The sequence below is a fragment of the Anabrus simplex genome, chromosome 3 (genome assembly GCF_040414725.1).
Source record: "Anabrus simplex isolate iqAnaSimp1 chromosome 3, ASM4041472v1, whole genome shotgun sequence".
Taxonomy (NCBI): Eukaryota; Metazoa; Arthropoda; class Insecta; order Orthoptera; family Tettigoniidae; genus Anabrus; species Anabrus simplex.
In genome coordinates, this window is record NC_090267.1 from 243,682,944 (window position 1) to 243,696,636 (window position 13,693).

General features: G+C 39.6%; 1 protein-coding gene across 1 annotated transcript in view; it reads right to left on the reverse strand.

Annotated features, from left to right (window-relative positions):
* The window catches only part of LOC137498899 (mite allergen Der p 3-like), an 88,683-nt gene that overhangs the window by 38,048 nt on the left and 36,942 nt on the right, over nucleotides 1–13,693 (reverse strand). The window contains exon 4 of the mRNA XM_068226646.1: nucleotides 11,934–12,099. Within this exon, the coding sequence (XP_068082747.1) occupies nucleotides 11,934–12,099 (166 nt within the window). The remainder of the gene's footprint in view (nucleotides 1–11,933; nucleotides 12,100–13,693) is intronic.

Sequence of the window (13,693 nt, forward strand, 5' to 3'; positions counted from 1 at the left end):
ATCTTGCATCGCAAACCTCAGTGCTGCACTCTATGTAGTGACGGCAAATTCCACGTGCTCTTGTTTGGAAACAAAGCCACGTGCAGCTGTCATCCGCCATCTTTGAGCAGAGTGCTGCCCTCTTTAGCTACTTACCTTTGAAATGTGGTACGTCATCCGCCATCTTGCATCGCAAACCTCAGTGCTGCCCGGTAGCGGCAAATTTCACGTGCTCTTGTTTGGAAACAAAGCCACGTGCAGCTGTCATCCGCCATCTTGCATCACAAACCTCAGTGCTACACTCTATGTGGTGGCGGCAAATTCTAAATGCTTTACAAACCTATGCCCTTTTTTGACAGCTGTCATCTGCCATCTTTAATCACCGTGCTGCCCGGTGGCGGCAAATTCCACGTGCTCTACAAATCAACATGCTTTTTTCTGACAGCTGTCATCCGCCATCTTTAATCACCGTGCTGCCCGGTGGCGGCAAATTCCACGTGCTCTTGTTTGGAAACAAAGCTATGTGCAGCTGTCATCCGCCATCTTTAATCACCGTGCTGCCCGGCGGCGGTAAATTCCACGTGCTTTACAAACTCACGCGCTTTTTGTCAGCTGTCATCAGCCCAGCAATTCTCTTTCTATATAATAATTTCGTGTGGCTATTTCTGGCCAAGTGCAGTCTAGAAAAAATAAATCCTAGTCTTGTTACATCAGGAAGGGTAACTAGCTAAATCCTGGTCTTTCAGCGTCAGGAAGGGCAACCGGTCGAAAACAATAGTGTATGACGTGAGAGGCTAGATACTACCAGTTTTGCGTCAGGAAGGGCAACTCAACAAATTCATGCGATTTAAAAATCTTAGTCAGGAAGGGCATCCAGCTGTAAAACAATAGTTCGCGATACAGCGATTTAAAATCTAAGAAGTATATCTAGCTGTAAATCTCCCGATTCTCGAGTTGTAAAACAGATTCTTAATCCGAGTTCTTTGACGTCAGGAAGGGCAACCGGTCGAAAACCATAGTGTATGATGTGAGAGGCTAGATACTACTAGTTTTGCATCAGGAAGGGCGACTAGTCTTAAAACAAATTCTTGCGATTTAAAATCTTAGTTTTGCGTCAGGAAGGGCATCCGGCTGTAAAACAATAGTTCATGATTTAAAATCTAAGAAGTGCATCTAGCTGTAAATCCCCGATTCCCGTGTTAGAAGTTGTAAAACAGATTCTTAATCCGAGTTGTCAGGAAGGGCAACCGGTTGAAAACTATAGTGTAAGAGGTTAGATACTGCTAGTTTTGCGTCAGGAAGGGTAACTCAACAAATTCATGCGATTTAAAATCTGTAAAACACATTTTTATTCCCAAGAGAATGGAACCCGAGACTACTGGGTGAGAGGCATGCACGCTAAACTAAACTGTAGGCTATGGGTTTGTTCTACAGTCCTTGAAGTATCGGCACAGTCATTCTGAGCGAGTTGTGGAATGCATGTGTTAGCTGAAATTGTACACGTATCTTCCGGCTTGTGTAACCTTGAACGAAGACACGGTGTGCTGATAAGCGACTTGTAACTCACGAACGTCTTCTTAGCTGAGGAGCATTCAGCCATGTAAGCTCTTAAAACACAGTACTAATTAAGGTTGTAAAATATTCTGAAATAGTCCTCCTCTGTAGTGTAGTAGTTAGTGTGATTAGCTGCTACCCCCGGAGGTCCGAGTTCGATTCCCGGCTCTGCCACGGAATGTGTAGCATTTAGCCTATGTAAGTTCCTAACGTAAACCATCATGATTGTACGGAGAGGTTAAAACACACACAGTGTCAGCATATAGCACACCCCTATCGAAAGAGCCTGCGCGGTGCCGGCATGTAGGCTTCTCCTGATGAAGGAGCCTGCACAAGGTTTAACGTCCCCATCAACAGCCCTTACTTAATGCTGGCTTTTTTGCACACCCCGCCTCTTAGATCATGCACCATAGTTTTACGACCGGTTACCCTTCCTGACTAGGATTTTAAATCGATAACTAGATATCCCGACATAGCCTACTCCCACCGAAGAAGCCTGCACAAGGCTGATTACCTCCATCCGACAGATGAATCACCATCAACGTCTTGTACTCAAAATCATTTTCGAAAGAGTCTGCATAAGGTTTAACGCCCCCATCAACAGCCCTTACTTAATGCTGGCTTTTTTGCACACCCCGCCTCTTAGATCATACACCATAGTTTTACACGACCGGTTGCCCTTCCTGACTAGGATTTCAAATCGATAACTAGATATCCCGACATAGCCTACTCCTACCGAAGAAGCCTGCACAAGGCTTATTGCCTCCATCCGACAGATGAATCACCATCAACGTCTTGTACTCAAAATCATTTTCGAAGGAGTCTGCACAAGGTTTAACGTCCCCATCAACAGCCCTTACTTAATGCAGGCTTTTTTGCACACCCCGCCTCTTAGTAGTTTTACACGACCGGTTGCCCTTCCTGACTAGGATTTTAAATCGATAACTAGATATCCCGACATAGCCTACTCCTACCGAAGAAGCCTGCACATAGCTTAACGCCTCCATCCGACAGATGAATCACCATCAACGTCTTGTACTCAAAAATCATATTCGAAGGAGTCTGCACAAGGTTTAACACCCCCTATCAACAGCCCTTACTTAATGCTGGCTTTTTTTGCACACCCCGCCTCTTAGATCATACACCATAGTTTTACACGACCGGTTGCCCTTCCTGACTAGGATTTACAATCGATAGCTAGATGTCCCGACATAGCCTACTCCTACCGAAGAAGCCTGCACACAGCTTAACACCTCCATCCAACAAATGAATCACACTCAAACACTCTTCAATCATTCTCGCTACTTCGGATGATAGCGGGTTCGAACTGGAAGCTGTAAAAAATAGCAAATGCTAGGCGAGGGACCTGCGCGATCGTCATAACATGATCTAGCTAGATGCCCTTCCCGACGGCATAAGTTGCCAGGATTTGAATCGCGTACCCTGACTAGAAGAAGCCTGCACATAGCTTAACGCCTCCATCCGACGAATGAATCACCCTCAACACTCTTCAATCATTCTCGCTACTTCGGAAGATAGCGGGTTCGAACTAGAAGCCGTGAAAAAATAGCAAATGCTAGGCGAGGGGGCCTGTGCGATCGTCATTACATGATCTAGCTAAATGTAGATTTAGCTCATTACCTACAGGTAAGGAATACCGCGGATGTAGCTTAGTACCCTCGAGAAGTCGAGGATTGCGCGCTAACTTTCCAAGGCTCGAACTCTTAAATTCTGACACCTCGGCATCAACAGGAGGTTCGATTCCGGCTTAAATACATCAGCCTGCGGGACTACAGGAAAGCTCTTGTTGCATAAACACTTCGTTCCGACTGTACTGCAGTTGTCAGCGATTTTTTCACATCCGCTTGGTAACAAGCAGCATATTTACTCGCTGCAGTCTACGCGAAGTGCTCACAGTTCTCTGTATGCGTTTATTACGTACACACATCTCCCGTCTGCTGTGAATATTATTCTTCAGCCTTTATCTTAAGGTAAGGTAGAACTGTTAGTTACTTTTTTTTTTTTTTTTGCAAAGCAACTTCTACACTAGACATCTACATTCATATATGTTTGTTCTTTTTAGGTACCGTTCGAAAGTACGCATTTTATTCATCCCAGTAACAGTCTGCAGCACGTGCATTTTTAAGGTATGTTTTCGAACTTTGAGTTGTAAATATAACTAGGTTAGATGATGTACCCTACACTACATTCATATATGTTTCTTCTTTTTAGGTACGACCAGAATATTATCATTCGAGTTTTAGGCTCGAACGCACGTATTTTATTCATCCGAGTAACAGTTTGCAGCGCGAAGATTTTAAGGTATGTCCGACCTCTATTCGTTGAAACTTGGTTTCTTCTAAAACATCGTGACATTAGTCTATTGATAAATAGTTGTTCTCTTTAATCCTCACGCTATAGACGAGGTGCGCACATAGCTATGTCTGTTCTCAACAGGCTGAAAATTGGTTTCTTCTAAAACATCGTAACTTAAAGCTATTGATAAATAGTTGTTCTCTTTAATCCTCACGCTATAGACGAGGTGCGCACATAGCTATGTCTGCCCTCAACAGGCTGAAACTTGGTTTCTTCTAAAACATCGTAACTTTAGTCTATTGATAAATAGTTGTTCTCTTTAATCCTCACGCTATAGAAGAGGTATAATTTCAAACACGCGCACATAGCTATGTCTGCCCTCAACAGGCTGAAACTTGGTTTCTTCCGAACATCGTAACTTTAAGCTATTGATAAATAGTTGTTCTCTTCAACCCGCATACTATAGACGAGGTATAATTTCAAACACGCGCACATGGCTATGTCTACCCTCAACAGGCTTAAAATTGGTTTCTTCTAAAACATCGTAACTTTAGTCTATTGATAAATAGTTGTTCTCTTTAATCCTCACGCTATAGACGAGGTATAATTTCAAACACACACACACATAGCTATGTCTGTCCTCAACGGGCTGAAACTCGGTTTCTTCTAAAACATCGTAACTTTAAGCTAATCATAAATAGTTGTTCTCTTTAATCCTCGCGCTATAGACGAGGTATAATTTCAAACACGCGCACGTAGCTATGTCTGTCCTCAACGGGCTGAAACTTGGTTTCTTCTAAAACATCGTAACTTTAGTCTATTGACAAATAGTTATTTTCTTTAATCTGCATGTCATAGAAGAAGTTAATCTTATAATTTCAAACTCACAGCTATGTCTACCCTCAACAGGCTGAAACGTGGTTTCTTCTAAAACATCGTAACTTTAAGCTAATCATAAATAGTTGTTCTCTTCAACCCGCATACTATAGACGTGGTATAATTTCAAACACGCGCACATAGCTATGTCTGCCCTCAACAGGCTGAAACTTGGTTTCTTCTAAAACATCGTAACTTTAGTCTATTGATAAATAGTTGTTCTCTTTAATCCTCATACTATAGACGAGGTATAATTTCAAACACGCACACATAGCTATGTCTATCCTCAACAGGCTGAAACTTGGTTTCTTCTAAAACATCGCAACTTTAAGCTAATCATAAATAGTTGTTCTCTTTAATCCTCGCGCTATAGACGAGGTATAATTTCAAACACGCGCACATAGCTATGTCTGTCCTCAACGGGCTGAAACTTGGTTTCTTCTAAAACATCGTAACTTTAAGCTAATCATAAATAGTTGTTCTCTTCAACCCGCATACTATAGACGTGGTATAATTTCAAACACGCGCACATAGCTATGTCTGCCCTCAACAGGCTGAAACTTGGTTTCTTCTAAAACATCGTAACTTTAGTCTATTGATAAATAGTTGTTCTCTTTAATCCTCACGCTATAGACGAGGTATAATTTCAAACACACACACATAGCTATGTCTATCCTCAACGGGCTGAAACTTGGTTTCTTCTAAAACATCGTAACTTTAAGCTATTGATAAATAGTTGCTCTCTTCAACCCGCATACTATAGACGTGGTATAATTTCAAACTCACAGCTATGTCTATCCTCAACGGGCTGAAACTTGGTTTCTTCCGAACATCGTAACTTTAGTCTATTGATAAATAGTTGTTCTCTTCAACCCGCATACTATAGACGTGGTATAATTTCAAACATGCACACATAGCTATGTCTGTCCTCAACGGGCTGAAACTTGGTTTCTTCCGAACATCGTAACTTTAGTCTATTGATAAATAGTCGTTCTCTTCAATCATCATGCTATAGGCCTAACTCACAGCCATGTCCAAACTCTATACGTTGAAACTTGGTTTCTTCCGTAACTTTCACCTAATCTCTATCGGTCGTTCTCTTTTCAGATGTTCCCCTGCTGCGAGGAATGTAATGTAACGTTTGCAAGGCGTGATAACTTCATGCGCCATATGAAATCAAAACACCCTAGCATAACATCTGCTTTATGTAAAGTTTGTAGTGTGTATTTCGCTAACGTAGTGCGATACGAGGCTCACTTAGCAGAGGTACATCAAATATCTACTTGCCCTCAGGTAGTAGTAGGGAAAAAGCGTGCAGCTACTGATGTAGCTGTAGGAAGTACTAGTAGTAAAAAACCTAGGAAAAATGAACTTCAAACTATTCACTGTGAGCACTGTAACACTGATGTACCATCTTCGCATTTTCAGGGGCACTTACGGAGTAATGCGCATGAAAATAATGCGTGTAGAAGTGGTAGTAACGCAAACATCGAGGAAATTAATACAGCATTTAAAAGTAGGATTGCTAGTTACAGAATTCGCACCAGTCAAAAGTTTCAGAGCACTTCAAACTTTTTAAATTGCATTCAACCGGATGTACAACAGCTTATTGCTAAATCTTTGTCCAATCATAATTTATTTAAAGTTAATTTTGAACTTTTCGCCTTGTACATTAAAAGCACGGATGAATCCGAAATAACGGACATTAAATCATTTAATACGAAGAATTTTGTCATAAGTCAGTCGACTAATTTTGGTGATGTACTTAGGGATGTCTCTAACATTATTTCAACTAAGAGCGAGGAATTTCAGGAAAAGGAATCAGGGTGGGCTTTAGTTGAGATAATGTATCTAGAAGTTAACATCAATAAGTACAATCCCATGCGAGGTTCATCGTACATCGAGCTGCCGACATGGATTCAGGGAAAAGGAGCTGTTGTAAACATCCAAAACAATGACGAAGCATGTTTTGCATGGGCGGTGATGTCAGCTTTAAATCCTGCTAAATCGAATGTAGCGAATAGAACATCATCGTATCCACACTATTCAACGCAGCTAAATTTCGATAGTATAGAATTTCCTGTGCTGATAAAGGATATTAAGCGCTTTGAGGAACTAAATAACATTAGTATTAATGTGTATGGTGTAGAGAAAAAGTCTGTAGTAGGTCCTCTGTATTATACATGTCATAAGAGGAGTACTCATGTTAATTTACTCTATATTGAAAACAGTGAAAATAGCCACTTTTGCTGGATTAAAAATCTGAGTAGACTTGTTGGCAGTCAGTTGTCAAAACATAAGTGTAAAAAGTGGCTATGTGATGGATGCTTGCAGTATTTTAAAACTGAAGATCAGTTAACGAAGCACTCCAAGAATGACTGCAATCATGTACGTACAGAGATACCTACTACAGGCAATAATGTTTTAAAATTTACAAATTTTCACAAGCAGATGTGGGTACCGTTCGTGATTTATGCAGACTTTGAAGCCATCCTCACGCCATGCAACACATGCTCACCTAATCCTGACAACTCTTTCACTAATACTACGCACATGCATGTCCCGTATAGCTTCGCGTATTACATCAAGTGTAGTTACGATAGTACGCTTAACAAGTTAGAGCTGTATCGAGGACATGATGCTGCTAAAGTATTTTTAGAAAGACTTGAAAGTGATGCAGTTCGTCTTGGTCGTATTCTAAATAGTAATATTCCTATGAAGCCACTCACCGAAATTCAGTTAAATGATCATGAACGTGCTACAAAGTGTAGCATTTGTGATGGGGAATTTTCCGAAAATGACCCTAAAGTTTTTGATCATGATCATTTAACTGGTTTCTACAGATGTGCCGCTCATTATAGCTGTAATCTTAAGTATAGAGTTCCTAAATTTATCCCTGTAATTTTTCATAACTTATCTGGTTACGACTCTCATTTCATCATTTCACAATTTGGAGCTTCAGATGAAAAAGTAGATATAATCCCTCAGAATAAAGAGCGGTACATTGCGTTTGCAAAGTCTGTAAAAGTAGATGCTGAGCATTCTATAAAACTGAGATTCCTTGACTCGTTTCGCTTTATGGCGAGTAGCCTCGATAAACTTTCTAGTCATTTACAGCCTGAACAATTTACGGAAATTCGACGCGTTTTTCCCGAAGAAGCGCAGTTTAATTTACTTCGGCGTAAGGGTGTTTTTTGTTATGAATATCTCGACTGCTTAGACCGCCTCGAAGAACGTGCCTTACCATAGAAACAATCCTTTTACAGCTCGCTGAATTCAGCAGATATTAGTGATGATGACTATTTACATGCACAACATATCTGGGAGCAGTTTCACATTCAAACGCTGGGTGAATACTCCGATTTATATTTAAAGACAGATGTACTTTTGTTAGCTGATGTTTTTGAAAATTTTCGCTGTGTTTGCATGAACACCTACAGCCTTGACCCATGTCAGTATTTTACTGCACCTGGGTTAAGTTGGGATGCTATGCTAAAACACACACAGGTGAATTTGGAACTGCTGACTGATATTGATATGGTGCACTTTATAAAATCATCTATTCGAGGTGGTCTAAGTCAGTGCAGCGGGCGGTATTCGAAGGCGAATAATAAGTACATGCCGAGTTTCGAATCTAGTCAGGAATCTCGGTATATCGTTTACCTCGATGCTAATAATCAGTATGGGTGGGCGATGTGTCAGCATCTACCGGTGAGTGGTTTCCGCTGGCTGACGCAGTGCGAAATTGATGCTTTACAGCTACACACCCTAGGTGATGAAGCTGATAAAGGCTATTTCCTCGAAGTTGACTTACAGTATCCTAAAGAGTTACACACTTCTCATAATGACCTACCGTTCTGCCCTGAAAATATGAAGCCCCCGTACATTGCATCAACGACGAAAATGCTCATTGCTAATTTGTGTGATAAATCTAAGTATATCATTCATTACCGAAATTTAAAACAGTGTTTGCAGCATGGTTTGAAGTTATCCAAAATTCATCGCGTACTAGAATTTAATCAGTCACCGTGGCTAAAGCCATATATCGATCTGAACAATAATTTAAGAACGAATGCGGTTAACGAGTTTGAAAAAGATTTCTACAAGCTCATGAATAACAGTGTGTTTGGTAAGACTATGGAAAATGTTGACAAACGCGTTGATGTAAAATTGATTACAAACTGGGATAATATTATGAAAAGGTATGGTGCTAACTATTTAATAAGTAAACCAAATTTCCATAGCTGCACCATCATACATGAGAATTTAGTTATTATACAGATGAATCGTGTTAAGGTTAAGTATGACAAACCTACCTACGTCGGCTTTGCAGTACTTGAATTGGCTAAAACACTCATGTATGAATTCCATTACGATTATATGATGAAGAAGTACGCGCATAATGCGCAATTGCTCTACACAGATACCGATTCGTTTATTTATCAAATCAAAACTGATGACTATTACAATGATATAAAGCCGGACTTGGGTAGGTTTGATACAAGTAACTATCCTGCAAATAATCAATATCATCTACCGCTAGTGAACAAAAAGGTTCTAGGTAAAATGAAAGATGAATGTGCTGGGAATATTATCGATTCATTTGTAGGTACTAAATCCAAGTCATATTGCATAAAACTCTTAAATGAATTACAAATAAAGAGATTGAAGGGGGTTAAAAAGAATGTCGTTCAGAATCACCTAAGTTTTGAAAACTATAACAATTGCATTAAAAGTAATCCGCCTGTTTTGCATAAGCAAATGTCTGTCATTAGAAGCAAGAAGCACCAGTTGTACACTCATTTAATTAGTAAGGTAGCCCTTAATAGCGATGATTGTAAACGGTTTGTCATTCCAAATTCTACCAACACGCTAGCCTGGGGGCATAGTAGTATTGATAGGTACTACTTTACATAAACATTATGCTAGAGGTGTGTACTTACGTTACGCTGTCTTACATCACAATTCACTGTAGGGGAGAGGTACGCTGAGAGCGTAGTACAGCAAGTTTAAACTTGTACATTCAAGAATTGCATCGAGAAGTACGCAAACATCACTAGGGTAAAACGATTCGAGATAAAACTTGTACATACAAGATGTAAATAAATAATGTAGAATTGGCATATTCTTTTATTTTAGGTTAGGTATTACCTTCCTCCCGCTCCTTATTTGCAAGATAGAGTTTTTGTTTATTACTCATAGAAGAAAGGTGATGAGCAGATTCGTAAGTATAGTATCGTCTAGTTCGGTGAGTATCTCGAGGGCAGAATTTTTTTACCTCAAAAGTGTTTGATTCTAGTCTTGCAATGCAGTGTTCTACAATATCGAACTATGAACAGCAGTATGTGTTCAAGTATAAACATGTAGGTACGCGATATGTGCAAGATTGCGATGTATGTTCGATAAAGCTATGCCTTAAACACGAGAATCGGGGATTTACAGCTAGATGCTCAAAGCAGTATCTAGCCTCAAAGATGGCGGATGACAGCTGCACGTGGCCTTGTTTCCAAACAAGAGCACGTGGAATTTGCCGTCACTACATAGAGTGCAGCACTGAGGTTTGCGATGCAAGATGGCGGATGACGTACCACATTTCAAAGGTAAGTAGCTAAAGAGGGCAGCACGGTGCTCAAAGATGGCGGATGACAGCTGCACGTGGCTTTGTTTCCAAACAAGAGCACGTGGAATTTGCCGTCACTACATAGAGTGCAGCACTGAGGTTTCGGATGCAAGATGGCGGATGACAACTGTCAAAGGTAAGTAGCTAAAAAGGGCAGCACGGTGCTCAAAGATGGCGCATCTAAAGAGGGCAGCACAGTGCTCAAAGATGGCGGATGACAGCTGCACGTGGCTTTGTTTACCTCGCGCTAGTGAGCTTAAGTTGGTAGCACTAAGGTTTAGACCCGTCAAGATGGCAGCACTGCCGATGACAGGTGACGCAAGAGGGCAGCACAGTGCTCAAAGATGGCGGATGACAGCTGCACGTGGCTTTGTTTACCACACGCTAGTTAGGTTAAGTTGGTACCACCGAGGTTTATTCCCGTCAAGATGGCAGTACTGAGGTTAGCGATGCGTTGTTGTCCGTCAAAAAGCACGTGGCTTTGTTTACAAATCTGTCAAAAAGCACGTGGCTGTCAAAAAACAAGTGGCTTTGTTTACCTCACGCTAGTGAGGTTAAGTTGGCACTAGTGAGGTTTAGGCCCGTCAAGATGGCAGTACTGAGGTTAGCGATGCGTTGTTGTCTGTCAAAAAGCACGTGGCTGTCAAAAAACACGTGGCTTTGTTTACCTCATGCTAGTTAGGTTAAGTTGGCACTAGTGAGGTTTAGGCCCGTCAAGATGGCAGCAGTGAGGTTAGCGATGCGTTGTTGTCGATGACAGCTGTCAAAAAGCACGTGGCTTTGTTTACAAATTCAAATCTCGCGCCAAAATTCAAATCTCCCGCCAAAATTCAAATTTCCCGCGCCGCGGGCGGAGGAGGAGGCGGCCGAATCCCCCTATTATACTACTGTCAGGTATAAGGAGTTCTATTTTCACGAGGGTTAACTGACAATGCCAAAGTCGAGGTTCAGCAACAAGCAAATGAATGTGCATACCAAGCAACGTATTTTCAACATTCCCCCAAAATTCAGGAATTCACCTTTGAAGTAAAGATACAAGTAAAATAAATTTTAAACGATTATCGGAGAAGAAAAAGATTGAAACCATAAAATATAACATATTTAAAATAAAAGGTGCACTTTTGTAAATACTCGCGAGTTGTTCTAAAGTGTGTACTATGCTCTGAAATATGGACAAAGAGGAAAAATGAAATGTGCCTTAAACCACCCTAAATATCCTAATTCGTAAACACATAAAGGAATTTTAAATTTAATTTATGTAAAATCATACATGTAATGTATTTACATAGAAATCATAGCCCTGGAGATATATAATAGCCTTCCGTGAGCGGTGAGGATAGAACCGGGAAAATACTTCAATTTTCATTTCTCTAGTACCTTTCCTTTGTGGTGCTTAGACTATCTATGCCAGCTAATGGAGGAGTTGCCCATGGGCTGAGTTCTCGACATGGCATAATCGATTTGATTCGTTGTAGTCATAATTCTCCTTATAATGAAACCAGAAGAAACAGTAGGAATAATATAAAATCTAAAGTTAAATGTTAAAATTATGAAATGAATTATGTAGGTGTAATTTTGATATGCATACCTCCACTAGCGCAATGTCGTTCTCTGAATCGTAAAGAATGCCATTAATTTCTTTAAGGAGATATTCTTCGTGTGTTACAATCTTTGACGCTTGATGACTTGATCCTCCAAACCAGCCCATTGTATATTTACTGCCAACTGTCACCGTTATATCAACGGGGAGGGCTCTGAAAATACAACATAGAATAAACATCCGGAAGTTCAAAACAACAAGACATTAACAGTTCATTGTTAATTATACCGGTAATCATTGTAAAATATCAAAGCCATCTTATTAACAGTGCTTATGGTGGTACTTATTATTATGTTATTATCATTATTCGTAATATACCATGGAAAGCGCGCCAAGTTCGTCAGCTGATCAATTGAGTCAAGCTAAGCTAATGTTACAAAGTGTACTTGTGAATGTAATTCTTAAGAATTGGGAGAATTCTTTGGATAACTGGGACTGTTGAAAGACAGAACGTTATATAAATATAGCATGTTTGTTCTTTAAATTTATTACAAGAGGATTTACGTAAACAGCTCTTATTAAGATAATGAGATCTCATAGTTTAGGTTAGGTATGGTATCTTCACTTGGCGAGTAATAGAAATTCAAGGGACATAACACTTCTCGTGGAATGTATTCATTAATTGTTATCGTAAAACACGTTTTTCGAGGAAATATAATGTGCTGCGAATTTGAATGTAGTGTGTGGAAATTCGTAGTTGCCACAATGCTAAGAACTTGTGCGTACCGCGGCGAAAATATAACTATGCAAGTAAATATACACTAATATTTTCATTTTCTTCGTATGAGGACAGGTTACATTTATGAAAAATAAAAATTCCAACCGAAATTATAGGCTACATGCTCCGAAGAATAAAAGAGTATGTTTCACTCATTTGCCCAAGCTGATGGTGAGTTCTGCTTTTGACTTTCTTGTTGCACAGATTTACAGCAGGGCGTTTTATTGTTGATACAGAACAAGTATAAAAGTGGACAGTAATCAATTGAACCTACATACGGTAATTTCTTGGGTTAGTAATGTTGAGTACATTCTGCGTATTCTCTCCAAAGTTAACGTGATGGAAAACAAAACCCACTCTAAAAATGCAAAACTAAATGTAGTTTATCAAACCTAACCTTCTGCTAGATAATTTTGGCATTTATGTGCATACGTTTTAAAATTAAACTATTGCTGGTAGATAACATTTAGATATTGGAAACAATGCTCCTTAATAATTAAGTAATTAATACTTAAGTAATAATTAACGAATTATTCCTAGGCAATTTTCGTGAATGTGGGAAGAAACAAACTGATCTTGCTGGTAAGTGTATTAATATTTGGGAAAACTTGGGCTATTCCTAAACAAAAAGTGATACAAATGTTTGTGTGAAAGAAAGGGTCTCAAGAAAGTCTTTGAAGGATAGTGCCAAAATTGTCAACAAAAAGAAAGGAAGAAAGCCTCCGTATTTATTGTCATCTAGAGTTATGGAGATAAAGTCTATTATTATTATTATTATTATTATTATTATTATTATTATTATTATTATTATTATTATTATTGTACGTTTGTTGTTTCCATATTTATATTAATGTATACAATAATTATTATTTGTTGGGTACATTGACGAGTAAAACACTCAAGCTTTGAGCGGCTGGATCGCAGTATTAGACAAACGTTCAGCTTTAATATGGGCTACGCTGGAAGCACACGATAATACGTCACCTCAAGGTTCTTCACCTTCTTCTTTTCCTACCGCTTTTCTCACACC